The following is a 19,195-nucleotide window of genomic DNA, read 5'->3' on the forward strand; positions in this document are numbered from 1 at the left end:
TTATCATAAACACATTTCTCATCTCATGATGATTCATGTCATCAACAAAGTTCTCATTGGGAAGAAAGAGGATACTAAGTGGAATGGCGGAAAGCAAGAAAGACTACTGGGGGTAGGATCTAAACTGGAGTTATCAGTAATCAGCATGAATTTATGATTACATATAGATATATACATATATAGATATACACATATTTGGATTTTTTTTCCTTTACTTCTTTCTGCTAGAAGTGCCTACTAACAATGAGCACATCCAGCACCCAGATCTTGGTGTCTAGATATCATTCTCCACGAAAAAGAACCAGAGATCCTAGGAGAAAGGAGAAATGGACTGGAGCTGGAAAGGTACAAGACAGGTCTGGAATACCTTCTTGTGCCAGAAAGTAAGGAAATGCTCAAAAGGATACAGGATGCAACTTGAAGGACTACCAGCCAAATCGAGAAAGTCCAGCCAAATCAGAACAATTTGAGCCACAAAATCAATAAGGTAAGTAAGAAATTGCAATCGATTAAATAAAACATTAATCCATGAGTCCATACTGATAAAATATAAACAATAAATAAGTATATAAAGTAAAAGGAAGGCTCTTACTTACAGTAAAATACCAACTCATAAATACAGAGGAAATGATAGAATTGAAAATTATTGTTTTGTAATGATCATAACATTCATTCAATCAATATCACAAGCATGATGCATGGTACAGTTAAGTACTTTATTTTCCTCTGAAATAATAAAATAAAATCCAAGACCTAAAGACTTATTTCAATACAAGACTTCTTAGATAAAAATGAGGGTCATAATTGCTTTTAAGACCATTCTACTATGCTGTAGTCACAATGGCAAAGTTCTCTTCTGGTGAAAATTGGTACTCTGTGAACACCAAGTTTCATAGTTTGAAAGAACACTTAGGGTGACTGAAAAAAGAAAATTAGAATGATTCTTTTCATAAGCTCCCAACACACAGCATATATTACTCCTCAGGGAAGCACAGAACTGTTGTCTAAAAACAAGAAATGAAGAAAAAAATAAGCTAGAGAAGGCAAATTAGTCTACAGAGTTTGAAATAGAGGAAAACAGATGGGGAACTCTGGTTCCAGTTGTAAAATAATGTTATTTGAATTACAAATTACATAAAAATTAACCATACATTTTCTTTTTTTATTTCAAGTCTTTATTTTAATTCTAGTTGGCTAACAAATAGGGTAATACTGGTTTCAGGTGTAAAATTTAGTGATTCATCACTTACACATAACACCCAGTGCTTGTCACAAGTGCCCTCCTTAATACCCATCACCATACATCATTTTCTTAAGCAAAGGAAGAAGGCTAAGTCAAAGTTAAATTACATTAACACTGAAAAATGGAATATTAAAGCAGTACTACGGGAGTCAATTGGTTCCTTCTGGCCTATATCATTACACTGTATGCTTACCATGGGTGGGTTTCATGATATGTAAATTATCTCTCAATAAAATTAAAAAGAAAACCCTGCTGTCGTTTATTAAATACCATAACAGGAATTTGTACTAGGATTTAAATAGCACTGCCCTCAGTAACATACTGGTAAATTTTTTTTCAAAAGAGTTAACTGATAGAAAAAATGTTTAGCACATGATTTACAAATAATGACAAAAATCACAAGTCACTTTATTGTAAATTCCATACACCCACACGTCAGTGACTTGTGACTTGTAAAATTCACTGTCAGTTGTTATAATTATTTCCCCAACAGCAGTAACAGCAGTTTCATGAATTCAAACTATAAATAAATGCCTGATTTTTATCCAAATCAGCAAAGAAGTTGCTCACATCACTGACAGAGTGCAGTTCAGACATGAGTGTTGGCTGATATTTTTGTTTATATTTATGAGTAAGACAAAAGTGAAACGATGAAGATGTATGCTAGGACTTTACGTGTTCTTCAATGATGTAAGCTACTACTTTGCTGAAATCACGGTAGTTTTCAAATACTGAAAGAATATTTATTTCCTCAATTTTGGGAAGCTATTGACAATGTGACAGCCACAGATCAAACATTTAAAGTTGAATCTTTGTTAACATTTTTACTATCCCTTTAAGTCTGAAGACAATCGGACATTTAGTAAATCGAGTTTCACTTTGTTTCATTTGGCAATTTCCATAGTGTAAATACTCTTACCATGGCTAGTTTCAAGCACCACTGTGACATCAATGTATGCAGAGTTGAGATGTGCAGTTTCACATCACTCCATAGTATTTCCCCATACAAATACAATAGACATAACTATTCTTATAAGCGTTGCTACAGTAAAACACTGTAAAACAATTAGAAAGTAATGAGTTTTGAGGCTTTTAACCTTTGTTTTGAACATAATTTAATTTTTGATATAATTTAATTTTTAGTAATGAAAATGTTTAGACTCCAGCTCATTAAACTCCTGGTATTTTAACAACTGGCTCTCATCCACGGGGTCTAGCACACCACTGACCACCCCCTCTGGCCACTGAGAAAGCCAAAGATCACACAGGCTGTCACTAACGAGGCCTGGTCACAACAGGACGGTGCCACCCAGGTCTGACGAATTCCAAACTTTCTCCCATCCACTGTGCCTCTCTTTGAAATGTAGCTGGTGATCTACTCACACATGAACACTCAAACACCATAATGTGAGTGGATTTATCATTGGTTAGAGAGCATCGCTTTCCTTAGCAACAGGTGGAATGCAAAACCCGACTATGCAAGGAGGAAGGAATACATGGAAAGAGCACAATTACTCGACAGTTTCGTACAAGACCTGGCAGGATCGGTTCCCCCGCGAGATTTGGCTAATTTAAGATTTAACAACCAGCAACTGTGCCACAACTGGTAAAAATGATAGATCGTCTATTGAGGGTTTTTTTGTTGTTGTTGTTATTTGTTTGTTATTCATTGCTGCTTTTCGCACATTTTCACTGAATTGAATGCAAACGGTATTAAAGGGTTACCTCAGCGGTCACAGCAAAGGATAAACATTAAAAAATCAAATAAATAGGGGCGCCTGGGTGGCTCAGTGGGTTAAAGCCTCTGCCTTCAGCTCGGGTCATGATCCCAGGGTCCTGGGATGGAGCCCCACATCGGGCTCTCTGCTCGGCGGGGAGCCTGCCCCTCCCTCTCTCTCTGCCTGCCTCTCTGCCTACTTGTGATCTCTGTCTGTCAAATAAATAAATAAAATATTTTTTAAAAAGTCAAAAAAAAAATCAAATAAATAAGTTTCCAGGAGAGAAAAACAAATTTATCTAGAACAAATCGCTTAGCTCTCAACGCAAACAGAACTTGGGCCCCAGTCTGGCCCACTCCTTCACCACTGTATCATTTTCAAATAGGCCGCCTCTGCAGTCCCTGACTGCTAACAAGCGGTCCCAGGGAGTGACATCACCACATCCCAGCTTCACATCTCCCACTTCAGGCAGTTGCGGACAAAATACTAGGACAACTAAGCGTCCGAATGCCACAAGTCATAAATCGCTCAGGAACAACCTTAATTTACACTGTGGAATTCCAGTTCACAAGTGTTTTGAAACTTTTTGAACAGTAGGTTTCAGCAAAAAAAGCGCCGTCTTACCCAGCGCCCCGGACACTTCAACTTCACACACAGCCTCCGCAGCAGCGGCGGCGCCAGCAAAGCGTGGCGCCTCCCGCCAGCGCCAGAGCCGCACTTGCGCAGCAGCTCCTTCGCTGGCGGCTCAGCCCCGCCCCTCAGAAACGCCAAGTTCCCAGAAAGGCACCCGGCGTGGAAACGCTCACGCGCAGGCGCAGTCGGGCAACCTTCGCGGAGCCGATTTTTTTTTTTTTCCTCTCGCGGGTCCTGGGTCTTTGGTTTGCGAAGTGCCGTTGGGCCCTACAGGTGCTGAAGGGCTGGGGTCGTGGACCCCCATAAGGTGTCAGCAGCACGGAGGTGCAGGGTGTTGTCGAGGGTGCGGGGCCGGGCGCTGCCAGCGGCGCGCTCCGCCCCGGGGCCCCCGCCCCCGCTCCCGCTCTGGGCCAGGCCCTGGCTCCAGCGGCCCCCGTCCCGGCCCCGTCCTCGCAGTTTACTCTGCTGGTGATGCACCCCTGCGGAGCGCAGGACGACTCTGCGGCCGAGGGCGTCCTGAGGCAGGCTCCGGCCCTGGGGGACGGCGCCGGTGCGAGCAAGTCCATTAGGTACCTGTGCGAAGTGGCGGGGACTGGCGAGGAGGAGGCAGGGGAGGATGAAGCCGACCTGCTGGACACTTCTGACGCCCCAGGAGGAGGCGAAAGCACCGCTAGTTTGGAGGATCTGGAGGATGAGGAGACCCACTCTGGTGGCGAGGGTGGCAGCGGGGGATCCCGGAGACAGAGCAGCGGCGGGGGCAGCATGAGCAAGACCTGCACCTTCGAGGGCTGCAGCGAGACCACGAGCCAGGTGGCCAAGCAGCGGAAGCCTTGGATGTGCAAGAAACACCGCAACAAGATGTATAAGGACAAATACAAAAAAAAGAAAAGTGACCAGGCCCTTAACTGCAGTGGGTCAGCCCAGCCTGGCAGCACGGGAAACGTCAGACTGGAGGTATCAGACCTTAGATGGGGTCTTGGGCAATGGGAGGTGGTTAGAGGAAAATACTCCACTCTTACGCGAACCTCATTTCCAGCACTACCCACCGGCTCCCAGATGGGCCATGTTGCTGGGGCTGGACTTGTGGTTGAGAGTGAGTGCTTGTCCTAAATTAAAGTTTATACACACATGTGCAAAGCCTTAACAGTTCTGTTGCATCCGTGTGATAGATGAATAAATATCAATGGAAATGATGTGACACATCAGCAGATCTGTCATTTCAAAGATCTGGGATATGGGCTGGAAGGACAGATAGTAGGTGATTGATCTGGTTCATCGCTAAAGGCGCAGGTCAAGAGACTTAGGAACCTAGATGAAATTGTACTTTGGAGAAGGTAATCTCTTCCTGATTTTATTACCCTATTCACAGTTTACTGTTATCAGTATGCCTATTCTTAGTAAACTACTCTTAGTACCCCTATGCTTAGTACTCTGTCCTTAGTGTCTTGTTCTCTGTTAATCTTATTCTTTGTACTGTTCTCAGTAATTCTATTCTCAGTAGCCTTATACTTAATAGACTTGTTCTCAGTACTGCCATGCTTAGTACCCTGTACTTAATATCTTATTCTCAGTATCCTGTTCTTAGTACCCTGTTCTCATTAGCCCTTTTCTTAGTGCTCCTAGAAAAGAAAATGGAACCATAAAGGGGTGTAATTCTCAGAAAGATTTTTGGAGTGTTTGATTTGAACTGTGTTGAAGGTTAAAGCCAGTGCTTTGGTGTTGGACTTCTGGCCACAAATCTCCATTCCATCATTTGCTGTGTGTGGCCTTGAACAGGTTATTAAACTTTTTTAAGCCCAGCTTCTTCATCTGTAAAATGGTTATTAAATTGGTACCTGGTTCATAATGCTGCAGTGAATATGTGAGATATTCCATATTGAGTGTTCACACAGTGTCCAGCAGATAGTCAGTAAACCTTAGCTATTATTATTGTCACTATTAATGGTATACTTAGAAGTTGATATAGATAAGCAGATATTTCATCCTGTGTGCTTTATTCCTTCTAATAAAAGCTATAATCCCTCTGTACATTCTCATTGAAAAATTGAATTTTGTTAAAAATGATCCAGAAAACTTTTTAAACTGAAAGCTATCCTAGGATATATTCTAAAATTCTTTTAAAAAATTTCTTAGTTTTTGCTGGACTTGAACAGCTGCCTCATTGCTAAAATTTTAGAATTTGGAATTGATTACAAATATGAAGTCCTAAATATTTTTAAAATCTATAGTATTCAGCATGACTATAGTATCTATAGTAATTACTATAGATTAGTATTCTTACAGTAATCTATAGTAATCAGCATCACCTACTGATTAGGGTCTGAGTGACTTCTCCCTCCCTTTTATCCCATTGAATCTTAATCTGTTTAGCGTTAAAGGACTTATTTGAGAATCTGATGAAACCTAATGAACTCTTTTCCCAGAAAAATACACACAGGTAGGTATTTAATTTTGCATACACATTACAAAGTTCAGGACCCCTGTGGCTTAAAATCTGTATCCAAATCCTTGTAAAATATATTTTACCAAATCTTGGATTACAAGTAATTATGGAAATAAACATCTCACTTATTACAGAATGAAAGTTGGTAAGGGTCATGTTTGCCCTCCATACATTCCAAATTCACTTCAGAATATAGAGAGAGAAAATGATATACTTCTTTTCAAGAAAGAAGTATTTTACCTATAGCTACCTTCTTCTTTTAACTGTCCAGCTTTTATATCTACTGTTTAAGGAGAATGTATAAAAGGCAAATAGATATTGAATTAAGTCTCCCCCTCCACCTCCCACAAAAAGAACCTTAATAATTTTCCTATTCTAAAATAATTTGCATGAAGAGAAATAACTGCTATAAGCAAAAATTAATGCCCTGCTATACCATTGTCTTATGTTATGGGGACACTTTACCAGTTCTGAGGAGATATCAAGATCTGTAAGTCTTTATCTTTGTCCAACTGAGTGTAAAGAAAATAACCAACAGTTACCATCAGGATATAATAAGGGCCAACTATATAGTTTTAATTTACTAGCAGAGAGGAGGATAGATCCTTACCAGCTGAAATACTCTGGAAAGGTTTTGCAGAGAAAATATAACTCAGTAGACACCAGAAAGTGTGGCTAATAGTTTAAGCTTAATCAGCTAAGTTTCTTCTGTGCCAGCCATGGAGTCTCACACCCTTCAGCAGTGCTACACAGATGCTATATTTTACACGCGTGGAAACTAAGGCACAGAGAGATTAAGTAACTTAGCCTAGGTCATACAGCCAACAAGTATTCAAACCCAAGCAGTCTGATTCTAGAGCCTTCATTCTATCCCCACTCTATATTGCTTCCCTCAAATTTTGGTAGATAAAATAAAGAGAAACACATCTTAGTAAAGGAAGGGAAGTGGGAATACAGAAAACACTTTTGAGAAGAAGCAAGGGGACCATTCTAACGAAAGCAGAATATTTATCTGGAAAATTCATGGAAAATAAATTTGGAAAGAGAATTTGAAGCCAGTATTTGTATGGTCTTGAATGTCAGATGATGGGATTTGGGTTTGGAGTCTTCCAACGAAGGTTCTAATTAGGAAGTAACAGGGACCCTAATGGGGTGGATTCAAGTTGAGGCCTAGAGATTTAAAGATTATTTAGGAGATCATTATAGTAGGACTGATGAGTGGTAATAGGGGTCTTTTGTAGTAATCTAAAAGCAAGATTAGAAATTAAGGTATTTAAAATCATTTACATAAATCAAGTTAAATAAGGAACAAATGTATATGACATTTAGTCATGCATCTAAAAATTATGCTATAGGAGAGAAACATAAAGGAACTAGGGATAAAAGAATAGACTTATAGGAGTGATCATTACCCATAAATATCCTTAAAAGGGTATCATTTGAAAGAAGCAGTAGGTTTATTTTGCATAGTTCTGTGTAAGTAGGACATTTAAGTAAAAATCACAAGAGATATGTATTTCAGCTCAGTCGAAATAAAAGTTTACCTAAATGTTGGACTTATTTAAAACTAAACGGGATGCCTCAAAAGTTGGTAAACTCCTTAGGACAAAAGGTGTTGAAATTTTTTGAAAAGGGAAAGGGTGTTGAAAATTTTTAAAAAGGGAACCTCAACATTGTAGAAGTTTGGACCAGCTGACTCAAGGTTATTTCTACTAAGAGTTTTTGTGATTTTGTAACATTCACATTGTGAATCTGTGTAGTACTTTGTTTGGGGTTGTGAGAATATAAGGTACTCTGCCATCAAGTCAGTTTCATGATTCCACTTCTTGTGCATATGAAAATGAAACAGTGCCACACATAGTTAATCCTGTGGAAAGAGAAGAAGAAATTATTTTTGTTTTCTTTGGGTATGAGAATGCTCTTTTTATAGTTTTGTTTTTGGGTTTTTTTTTTTACATTTTGCGGCCTAAAATGTTTAGGGATTGAACGTTTTTGTCACATCAGGTTGATAAACTTACCATAATGAACGAAAGATAGTGGCTATTCTAACAGAACTCAGAGGCCAGTAGAGAGAGGTCAAGAGAAGAAAACAGCTTTAGTAACCACCTAAATGAAGAGCAAAGAGAGAAGAGTAAATTTACATACAGCATGGGTTTATGTAAAACATTTGGAATTTTGTATTTGCTTAGTCATCATTTTTGGATGTGATCAGTATTGTATCACGGTTTTATAAGAGTTAGAATATATCTCAGTTAACTCCAGTATTTAGTTACGCCAGGAAAATTGTGAGTTTTTAAGATACTGTCAGGGAACTGGGGATACATATTTGGTAGGTAGGGCTGCTGAGTTTGTTTGGATAAGGATATCTCAGAGTATGGTTTTCATTTTAGGATCTAGCTATTTTGTCTATACCAGTGGCAGGAGATTATTTATACCAGTGCCTTCCAGTTTTTTCAAAGCCAGTTTGTCATTTTTTCTCCTAGTGACTTACAAATTTTGAAAGCCTTGCCTATCAGTTGCTTCTTTAATATTTTACTGCCTCCCCCCATTTAATTGTTGTTGTTAACTGGATAAAAAACTATCAGTGTCTCTAGCAATAGGTAGATTGCCTTTGAGTACATATTCTATCCAAAGGAGGCAGACTATTGTGGCCTGCATAGCTTTATCTGAAGAGAATGTTCAATTTCCACTGGAATTTTTTGTAATACTGAAAACAGCTCACAGGTAACTCTTTGCTCCTCCCACCTCTACCCCATTTTTGATTTTGAGACCTTCAAGAAACTGGAGATCTGAGTTTAAAGAAATTGTAGAGGGTGGGAGTGAAGAGTGTTCTATAAAATTAACTGCCAACATCTTATCTGTGACTTAATGAGAGCTTTTCCCAAAGTTTCACAGGAACTGGGCAAGAAGGAAGAGACGCTGAGGACCCATTCATGATATCATTAAAAGTGTACAGTCATGGATTATTATATTATGTGAACTGTTAATCCTATTTGCATTTTTATCATTGATCCCAGGAAAGTACAGATAACATACTCTCCATTGTTAAACAAAGAACAGGAACCTTTGGGGATCGTCCTGCAAGACCTACTCTTTTAGAACAAGTGTTAAATCAAAAAAGACTGGTACGTATCTATAAAATACTTACAAATTTATTATCAGAAGTTGTTAGAATTATTTAGATTTTTGAGATTTTAAAACTTGCTCAACTGGTCATCAGAATGAATTGTTCCTTTGCCGGTACACCCTGGAATCTCATAATGCTTTCCCAAAACAAACCTTTAATCTTTATCTTCATTGACTAAACCTTGAATATCTGAGCAAAATGGGGTTTTAAAGCAGACTTTGTACTGAATTCTGTGGTTTGTGGAAGAGTGCATTAGTGGTATGGAAATAGAATGAGACCAACATTTAATAGGGGTTTCTATTATAAATTTGCTAGAAGACATCAGAATTCAATCAGAAAAACAGAGATTTTTCAATAAACATGGAAATAATTGGGTAATAATTTGAAGACAGAGAATTTAGCTCATCATATCACTATACATCAAACTAAATTCCTGATAAAGGAAAAAAAATACAATTGAGACTTAGTCTTAAAAATCTTTTTCTAGCTTAAAAGAAGTAGAAGTATGAAGTAATGAATGCTGTAGTCAAAAATGGTGATAAAAATGCATACTTCAGGCAGCACCTGGGAGGCTCAGTCGTTTTGGGCGCATGCCTTCTGCTCAGGTCACGATCCCAGGATGCCTGGATAGAGTCTCCTATCCAGCTCCCTGCTCAGTAGGGAGCCTGCTTCTCCCGCTACAGCTCCTCTGTGCATGTGTTCCCTCTCTTGCTCTCTCTCTGTCATAAATGAAATCTTTAAGAAAAAAAAAATGCAGACTTCAAACTAACATATTGGAAAAATATTTGCAGCAAATATAAGACACTATGGTTAAGATGGTTGACATTTTTAGTTTACAAAATATTCATAGAAATTGATGAGGAAAAAATGTTGGCTTCACTACATTGCAAAAGTATAAACAGGAATAAAAGCAGAAATGCTACCATGAAGTGGTATGGAAATGTATTCAGTATCAGTAAAAATCACAATTAACAGTACAACAAATGAAAACTATTTAAAAGACATCACAGTGATGTTGGGGGTTTCATGAAATGGGCACTGTCATTCTATTGGTGGTTTTATGTATGTATCAGACCTAGAAAACAGTTGGGCAGTGGTATCAGGAGTCTCAGCAGGAAATAAACCCTATATATGGATAAAGTTAAGCATGAAGATGTTGTCAGAAATGTAATTATCACAAATAGTAAAATAGTAGTTAAAACAACCTAAATGTTGAATGGTTTCATAATAGTGGAGTAGATTATTGTGCATTTACTTAATAGGATATTGGTATATCTTTACAAACAATTTTTTATTGAAGTATAATAAATAAGTTTTAAAGAAATAATTAGAAAATGTACTGTGTTCTAATGTTAAGTTTTAAAATCAGTGTTTAATGATAGTATTTCCACCTTGCTCAGTTTATCTTTTTTAATTTTGGGGATCCAAAGTTTTTTTTCCCTCATCAATTTATAGAAACATTTTATTTAAGTAAAAGTACACTAACTATAGTGTTATATTTGTTATATGACTATATTTAAAAATGGTAGGTGTACAAAACTGTATTAGATCAGTTATATTCTGCCTTTTCTGAAATTTTTGTAATATGCTAATACTACTTTCATTAATACCTGTACACACGCACATTCTTTTTAATTTCTTCAGAAAGACTTAATAGGCTAGTGGAGAAATTGAATCCTTACATGGAATTCCAACCTGGCATCTAATTGCCATTTTCACACGTGGCCCTTGTTTTTCTTACTGTGACCTTGGACCAGTGCTCTTCTTGGCTGTTTGCTCTTATGTTTCATAGATAATATATATGCTGGCATAACATAAAGCCTTTCATTTTCTTTGTGTACACAGTCACCGATAAGATTAGGCTTCACCCGTTACTGTAGGTTTTAGTATTTTGATGTATGACATCGAATTTTATTATTCTTAGTTTGCAGTTTAATGCAGTGCATCAGGTGCAAGTGTGAATTCAGTTCGGGCACATTTTGTTTTGTAAGCATATTGTGCCTGTGTAGAGACATCAGAGTAATTTTATAGCATGAAGACAATCGACTCCCATAAGAATAATGCCAATAAATATATATTTTTTCCTTTTTCTTTTCAAGTCGTTACTAAGAAGTCCAGAAGTGGTGCAGTTTTTACAGAAACAGCAACAACTATTAAATCAGCAAGTTTTGGAGCAAAGACAGCAGCAGTTTCCAGGAACATCAGTGTGAAGGAATTTACCAAGAAGATCCACATGTTTTTTTTATTTTGTTGTAGAAGATGGACATATTTTTATACTAAAGATAAATGGGATTAGATACGCCAGTAAAACATAAACAGTCATTTTCCTGTAAATATATGTGTGCATTTTGGGATAAATAAGTATTGCCCTTTGTGCATCTAATCCTTTCAGATTACCGTGAATTTGAAGAAACAACTTATCTTTCCAAAATAACATTAAATTACGATTTTTTTTTTTAAACAAAGTGTTCCTCTTCAGTTATTGTTACTGAAGGTAATGAAGCAGTTACTTTCTGTGGAAGTCACAAAGCTAATAGATACTAATTTTTGATCATTTAGTTCAGTGGTCTTATCAAGTGGCAGTCAGAAATGGATGGATATGTTTTTAATTGTCACAATGATCTTAAAAACTCCTGGTATTTAGTGAATGGGTCAGGAATCCTAAATGTTCTACAGTGTCTGGAATGGCCTTTCACAACTAATAATTATCTCACCCACAATGTCAGTAATCCTCCTCTTAAGAAACACTGATAGTTGTGATACTACTTGTGATGATAAAATGTCGTTGGAGCACCTAAAATTGGGTTCTTGAAATAACTTTTTCTTTACAGTTAAGACTGGAGCTGTCAAAGAGGTAAGCATATTTTAAATGTATAAGGAAAATGATCATTGTTAATTATCTATGAAATTAGGATGTGCATTTCTTTTCAGAGATGTGCTGGTAAAACCTAGGAGGGGGTTAACTAAGTACACTGGAATGAAAGCATCTCCTAAAGTTGGCTTCTCATTTCATGTTACCTATTAGTGTTCTCTCTTTTAAAGCAGACTTGTGTGTTGAATTTGTGAACAGCATAGGTGTATCTCATTCCACCAATGTCAGGGCAAAAGCAATTTTTTAGTATTAATTTCCTTTTCAAAAAGAGATTCTGAAAGAATAACACTTCAGCATTTTGTCAATGTTTTTCAAAATTGAGCTAATTTAATACCGTGTTATTCCTAAAGTAATGTTCAAAGAATGATGATGGGTAATCTGGGTAGGTACTTTTTTTCTTGTGTTGTCTCCTAGGAAATCTTAAAAGGCAAACCTACCAATAAGAATAACAAATCAAATGTCAAGAGAGTATTTCCAATGTTAGATAATAAATTTATGTCTCTTAAGTGTAACTGTGCAAAAATATGTTCATTTCTTGGGTTTTAAGCCCTGAAATGTATATCGAGTTAACCTTAGTTGCAGCTGTTCTAAGAAGTACTTAAGGAGAGAATCTTTTTATATTTTATGTGTGTTTTGTACCTGTGTATCTGTGCAAAAACAGAGATTTTACCAAAATTATTCATTAAAGTCCAGTTGTAGACCTTTCAGTTGTCTGATTCACTTATTCTGTCCTTTAGTTTTTTCATTCTGGATGCAGAGGAATTCATTTATACTTGTTATTAACTATTAGTTCTCTTACTCATGGTGTTGGAGCCTTTATTGAATCCCTACAGTGTAAGTTAACCTTTATAGTGAAAAAAAGGGGGGGGCACCTGTGTGACTCAGTCTGTTAAGCATCTACCTTTGGTTCAGGTCGTGATCTCAGGGTTCTGGAATCGAGTCCCACATGGTGCTTCCTGCTCAGAGGCGAGTCTGCTTCTCCCTCTGCCCCTTCCCCTGCTTGTGCTCGCTTGCTCTCTCTGTCAAATAAATAAACAAAACTTAAAAAAAAAAAAAAAAAAAAGAAATCAGCTTATCTTTCAAGTGGAGTAAGAGGGATAGGAAAGGAGGGGAAAGTAATAGGCCAGAATGCTGAATTAAAATAAGAGGGATTGAATTTATGTATAAACAAACATCTATCTCAGTATATGCTTACAGACAGCTCATTAATAAAACAGTACGGTTTTTACTTATTTTGGGTAGATTTACTGCAGTGTTTCCCCACTTGTTTATCCCTTCATGTACTCCAGACCTATGCAATATAAGTGACACTTCTCCCACCCAGAAGTTGACTTTATTCCTCTATCCCTTAAATCTGAGGGACTGGCCTTGTGACTTGTGTTAGCCAATAGAATGCAGAAGAAATAATATATGCCAGCTTTGAGTAGATTTCCAAGACTTTGAACCCTTCTACTTGTTCTTTTAGAGCCCTACTCAGCTGTCGTGGTGAACAGCCGGACATGTGAGTGAGGCTGTGCTCCACTAGCTCGCCCCCAGCCGCCCTGCCAGCTGACTGCAGATGCATTTGACCCCAGGCCAGACCTAGCCCAGATTTGCAGAACCACCCAACTGATCTGTAGACTTGTGAGCAATAATAGCTGTTTATGATTATAAGCCACAGTGTTTGGGGGTCCTTTGTTACACAGCATTCTGGAGAGCAGGTAACAGACACCTAACTATATAGTTAATGCTGCCGAACAAATGACCCCCAAATCTAGTGGTTTATTAATTTATTATTATCTCTCATAGTACTGGATATGATTACTATAGTTTTAAATAGCTGTACAAATGCTTTCAAGCTAGGTGCTTTCTATTGCAGTTTATAGGAAGAAATGTTTTTACTAATCTTCATTTCCATATATTTAGCAGTTACTTATAGTACAGTTTCCCCCTGGAGTTTCCTGCCATCCATTCTGAGGCCCAAATGTAAACTTCCCTCACAGAGGTGCATGAAGAAAGTAGATTATAATCTAAAGACAGCATGACAGAATGATACCAATTTTCTAGCATTTTATAATTTTTGAAAACAATTCTGGCTACTTACTCTTCCGACAATCCCATGGTGTATGCACAACAGTTACTGTGTAGATGCAGAAGCAAGCTTGCAGAGGTTGTCACTTGCTCAAGATTGCACAACCAGCTGGATTCAAATCCAGGACTTTTAAGTTACTCACTGCACACTGTTGTACATCATGTGAGCCACATACGTAATCATGGTGAGGCCTGTGCAGTTTGAGCATGACCTTCACATTTGACAATGGAAGTACTATCATAAATAAATAAAGCCTTTGTACACTAACCCTTGAGTTTTGGAATATGTTAAAAGACAAATATTACTTACACCCTAATTATATTGCTTTAGAAAGTACTTTGATATGCTAAAACCTCAAAATACGGCAAGGATTGTCCCTGTTTTGGGATGAGAAAGAAACTCAGAGAAGTGACGTGTAAAACAGGTCTAACTGTTGGATGCAGAGCCAGGACTTGAATTAAATCTTGTCTCCAGAAATGATGCTCTGCCCACAGTAGAGTGTTGTTGCTAAATTAGGAGCTAACACTTCCAAGTGCCTAGTTTCAAACACGGTAGGCACTTAAATATATGCTAAATTTTTCAAGTTTCTGTATGCACACACATATAACTTTCTATAAATACATCAATGTAATCCTAATGTGTATACTGAGGATTTCTGGTTTAGGTTCTCCTTTTTGTTTCATTTTTTGGTTCCCCACTGTCAGCCTTTCATGCACTGCTCACCTTTTAGATAATCCATGTCAACAACCTCGCTTGTATTCTTCCTTATTTTTTTCTGTTTTGTAAATCTTTAATTTTTTTTTTAATTTTATTTATTTGTCAGAGAGGAGGAGAGAGAGAGAGAGAGCACACAGGCAGGCAGAGGTGGAGAGAGAAGCAGGCTCCCTGCCGAGCAAGGAGACCATGCGGGACTCGATCCCAGGACCCTGGGATCATGACCCGAGCCGAAGGCAGCAGCTTAACCCACTGAGCCACCCAGGCGTCCCTGTTTTGTAAATCTTAAACACACATTTGTACACATATAGCAACTTTCAGTTACATAAAAATGTGACCATATTATACATGTCAGCATATTACTTTTTTAAGCTTTAGTACTTACAAGTCCCCCCAGATCACTTCCGTGGCGCTAATTCATTCCTGCCGAGCATCTCATGGTAGGAATGTGCCATCACATTCAATCATTCCACTGTTGACGCCACTCACTTGGTGCCAGTTTTCTGCTACTATGAACAATGCCGCCTCCCTGTAGTGTGTCCTTATGTACTGGTGTGCACTGGCGGCTCAATGGCCTTGGAATAGATTTTCATAATTGGGATTGCTGGGTGGAGGGAAATATATAGATATGTGCTTTCTTCAGATATTACATTTCTTTCTCCCCAAAATTCTCTATCATTGCAAATGTCTCCTAGCAGCAAGGGAGAACTTCTTTTCCTCCTATCTTTGCCAACAGGAATTACTGTTCTTTTTTTAACTCTTCCTTGATAGATATGTACTGCTATTTGTTACATTTATTAGCATTTCTCTGAATAGTGGAAAATTTGAGTACCTCTTCATATATGCTTGTTATTTAGATTTGCTCTTCTGTGAATCGCCTAGTCGTATATTTAGGCTCCCTTTTTCGACTCAGTGTGCAAAAGTCTGGTGCACATTATAAAAATTAAGCCTGTCTTTTTTTTTCAAAAGATTTTATTTATCTGAGAGAAAGAGAGAGAAAACATGAGTGGGAGGCAGAGAGGAGCAGAGGGAGAAGCAGTCTCCCTTCTAAGCAGGAAGCCTAATGTGGGGCTCGATCCCAGGACCCTGGGATCATGACCTGAGCCAAAGGCAGAAACTTAACCAACTGAGCCACCCATGCAGGTGCCCCAACTCTGTCATTTTTGTTCATATTTCCCCAAATCTAAAATTTGCCTATCTACTTCTTTTGTGGTATTTTTGCCATACAAGGTTTTAGTTTTCATAGATTTCAACATATATGACATTTCTTTTGTGGCTTTCAGGTTTCCAGTGTTGGTTTAAAAAATCCAATTTGGGATCTTTCAAATGATTGTTGATTTATAATGTGCTGTTTGTCTAGAATTAGAAAACACAATTAGTGCAGGTATTGCCAAATGGTCCTAATTTCTTTTGTGTAACTAACTGACATGGAAAATTTAGTATTCTTTTTTTTTTTTTTTATAACTGTGACTCCTTCAGCCTCTCATTTTCTTTAGCTATGAAAATAAATATTATAATCATGACCACAGGTGCTGTTGAATGGCACATAACATTTACTTGTGTTCAGACAACAATTTATTTTTTTAAAAAGGTAACAATTAATTTTAAAATGGGCTGAACTGCCCCATTATAGAAAAAGTTCTGATTAAAACGCTTTTATTGTGTTTAAAGTTAACAAATTTCTTTTAAAACTATTTTAGTGAAGATATTTGAACTGTTTCATAATTAGATAAGTTGATCTCATCTCCTACTCAGGACACAGACTACTTTCCTCTATCAGCCCAACATTTATTACTTGCCCTCCAAATAATCATTTGTAACATTCAAAAGCATTAGAGGCAAATGGTTTTTGTTATTGTATACTGCAGCAAAAGAAACAAATCTTCCACCTTCATAGCTTTACCCTAATGATGCAGCCTTTCTTAAGATGTGAAAAGCAACCAGAAGTTATAACTAGTGAGATTTTGTTTTCCTCTCTTATAATTGTACCTTGTATCATTTACTGTCCTCAAATTGGAACCACAGTCAGCACTAACAAGATTTTATACCAGTTGCCTTTGAAGATCTAATAACAAACAGGATATATTAATAGTATTACATTAATATTAAGCATTTGCACAAAAATATATTACTACTTATTATAAGTATATAAAAATACACATACATACCTGAATTTCCTTATCATGTTGAACAGACTCATCTATGAGGGAATTTTTTTTTTTTAAGATTTTACTTATTTATTTGACAGACAGAGATCACAAGTAGGCAGAGAGGCAGGCAGAGAGAGAGGAGGAAGCAGGCTCCCTGCTGAACAGAGAGCCCCATGTGAGGCTTGATCCCAGGACCCTGGGATCATGACCTGAGCCGAAGGCAGAGGCTTTAACCCACTGAGCCACCCAGGTGCCCACATCTATGAGGGAATTGTAACTGGGACAGCATTATTTCCTACAGAGAGTGAAGGAATCTTGAGTCTTAGAGAACTATCAGTATTTTTCTGAGATCATCAAAAGTTGTCTGCTACTATGAAAACTCAGGTTTGCTTTTAGCAGGGTAGTACTCAGAGATCCTTTTTTCTAGGCTCCTATTACATTTACAAAGCTGATCTTTTTTTTCTAGAAGAGACTTTGGCAGGGGGCCTGTGTGGCTCAGTCTAAGCAACCTACTCTTGGTTTCTACTCAGGCCATGATCTCAGGGCTGTGAGATGGAGCCGGGTGCCCAGCTCTGTACTCAGCATGGAGTTGGCTTGAGTCTTCCCTCTCCTTCTCCCTCTCCCTCTGCTCCTCCCCCTGCTTGCACTCACTCTCTAAATAAATATATATAAATTTTTAAATAAAATAGACTTCATGGCATGAACACCTTGCCTTTTGTGTTAGTGAGTGCACATTCCAGGAATGTGCCTGAGAAAAACCAAGCATTCCTCTCATGTCCAAGTACTCTTTTCTCTTCCTTACACTGAAACAATGTTACCGGGTTTCCTGTGTCTCTTCTATTTATCATTCAATAGGCGAAACAGTCCTTTACTCACTAGTCCCAGACATCTGCTGCCTGTAGATAGGGCATAAAGTCCACCCAGTATCTCATTTCTTGAACACTTCTGGCTTTGTCTGCAGTTGGAAAATGACTACAGCCCCTGGCCAGGATGGGCATTGCCTATTCTAAACCACTACGAGAACTTAAAACTGAGGCATATGGAGCAACTCTCACATGCTCACTTTGGAGAGGAAGGCTGGGTGCTTTCTGACCAACAAGCACCTGGGCTTGAACTCCACTAGATGCAAGGTGAAGGTCAGATGCTGGGATCACCACAGTGACTGTGCCAACACAGCAGCACAGGACCAGCACTGTCCTCAGAAACCAGTGCTACTTTTCTGTCTACACTGTACCCTCGCTGTGAAATGAAATAGCTCACCTCTGCTATTAATAATTGGAAGCAGGAACTGATCTATTTCTAGCAACCAAAATAGCAAGCCTTCCCACGTAGTCTAGGAGAGAGACACAGTGTTTTGAACAGAGATCTCCTATGTAGCTAATGAACTGGCAAATCACCTTGAGCCTGAATACTCATCAAAACCAGAGTAGCAACCACACAGGAATACATGGGAGGTGCTTTCAGACAGGCATGCCCGAACTTGGTGAGAAGCAATTACTCTCACCTTTTGAATCAAAGACAAGGTCTCATCAATATTCCCAACATAAGAAAAATGGTGAGGACCACTGTTTCAGTTATCCCACACACCACCTCAAAGCACGATGGCTTAAAATAACCACTTTTCTGTTGTCATGTTCAATGCTATGGGTTGGCAGAGTTCAGCTGAGGGGTTCTGGTGATAGGGCTGGGGGTATCTCATGAGGCTGCATTCAGAGGGGAGCACGGCTGTGACTGGAACACGCAGGGTGGCCTCTCAGTCATCCAAGCAAGACTTGGCAAAGTGGACACCGTGCCCCAGGCCGAAACTGACCCACAGCCTGTTTCCATTCTGCCGCAGGCTAAGAAAAGTTTTTACATTTTTAAATGGTTGATGAAAATCAAAAGGAACATGTTTTCGGACATGTGAAAAATACTGAAATTCACATTTTAAATTTACAGGAGCCCGGCCACACTCACTGTGTGCATACTGTTTACAGCTGCTTTCGAAGGCAAGGATGGAACTGAGCAGTTGCAACTCCTGGTTGCCCCATCAGAATTCCTTATGCTTCTTTCTAATCTTTACTGAAATTCACCTTTTGAAAATAAATGCTTGGGCTAAAAACAATGATAACCATTTAAATGTCAAAGCTACCTTTCTTTGCTACTGCAGGCAGCTGAGTAACTATTTCCAAACCAAATCATATGCATTCTTCTCTTACCCCACCAGTAGAGCAAGGTCACTGGA

General features: G+C 38.4%; 1 protein-coding gene across 1 annotated transcript in view; it reads left to right on the forward strand.

The window, feature by feature from the left end:
• Positions 1–12,743, forward strand: part of LOC123956040 (regulatory factor X associated protein) — an 87,956-nt gene extending 75,213 nt beyond the window's left edge. Inside the window, exons 2-5 of the mRNA XM_046028308.1 lie at positions 3,559–3,783; positions 3,902–4,548; positions 9,055–9,162; positions 11,264–12,743. Of these exons, the coding sequence (XP_045884264.1) occupies positions 3,559–3,783; positions 3,902–4,548; positions 9,055–9,162; positions 11,264–11,374 (1,091 nt within the window). The 3' untranslated portion in view covers positions 11,375–12,743. The remainder of the gene's footprint in view (positions 1–3,558; positions 3,784–3,901; positions 4,549–9,054; positions 9,163–11,263) is intronic.
• Positions 12,744–19,195: the final 6,452 nt, after the last annotated feature.

The sequence above is a fragment of the Meles meles genome, chromosome 14 (genome assembly GCF_922984935.1).
Source record: "Meles meles chromosome 14, mMelMel3.1 paternal haplotype, whole genome shotgun sequence".
Lineage (NCBI taxonomy): Eukaryota > Metazoa > Chordata > Mammalia > Carnivora > Mustelidae > Meles > Meles meles.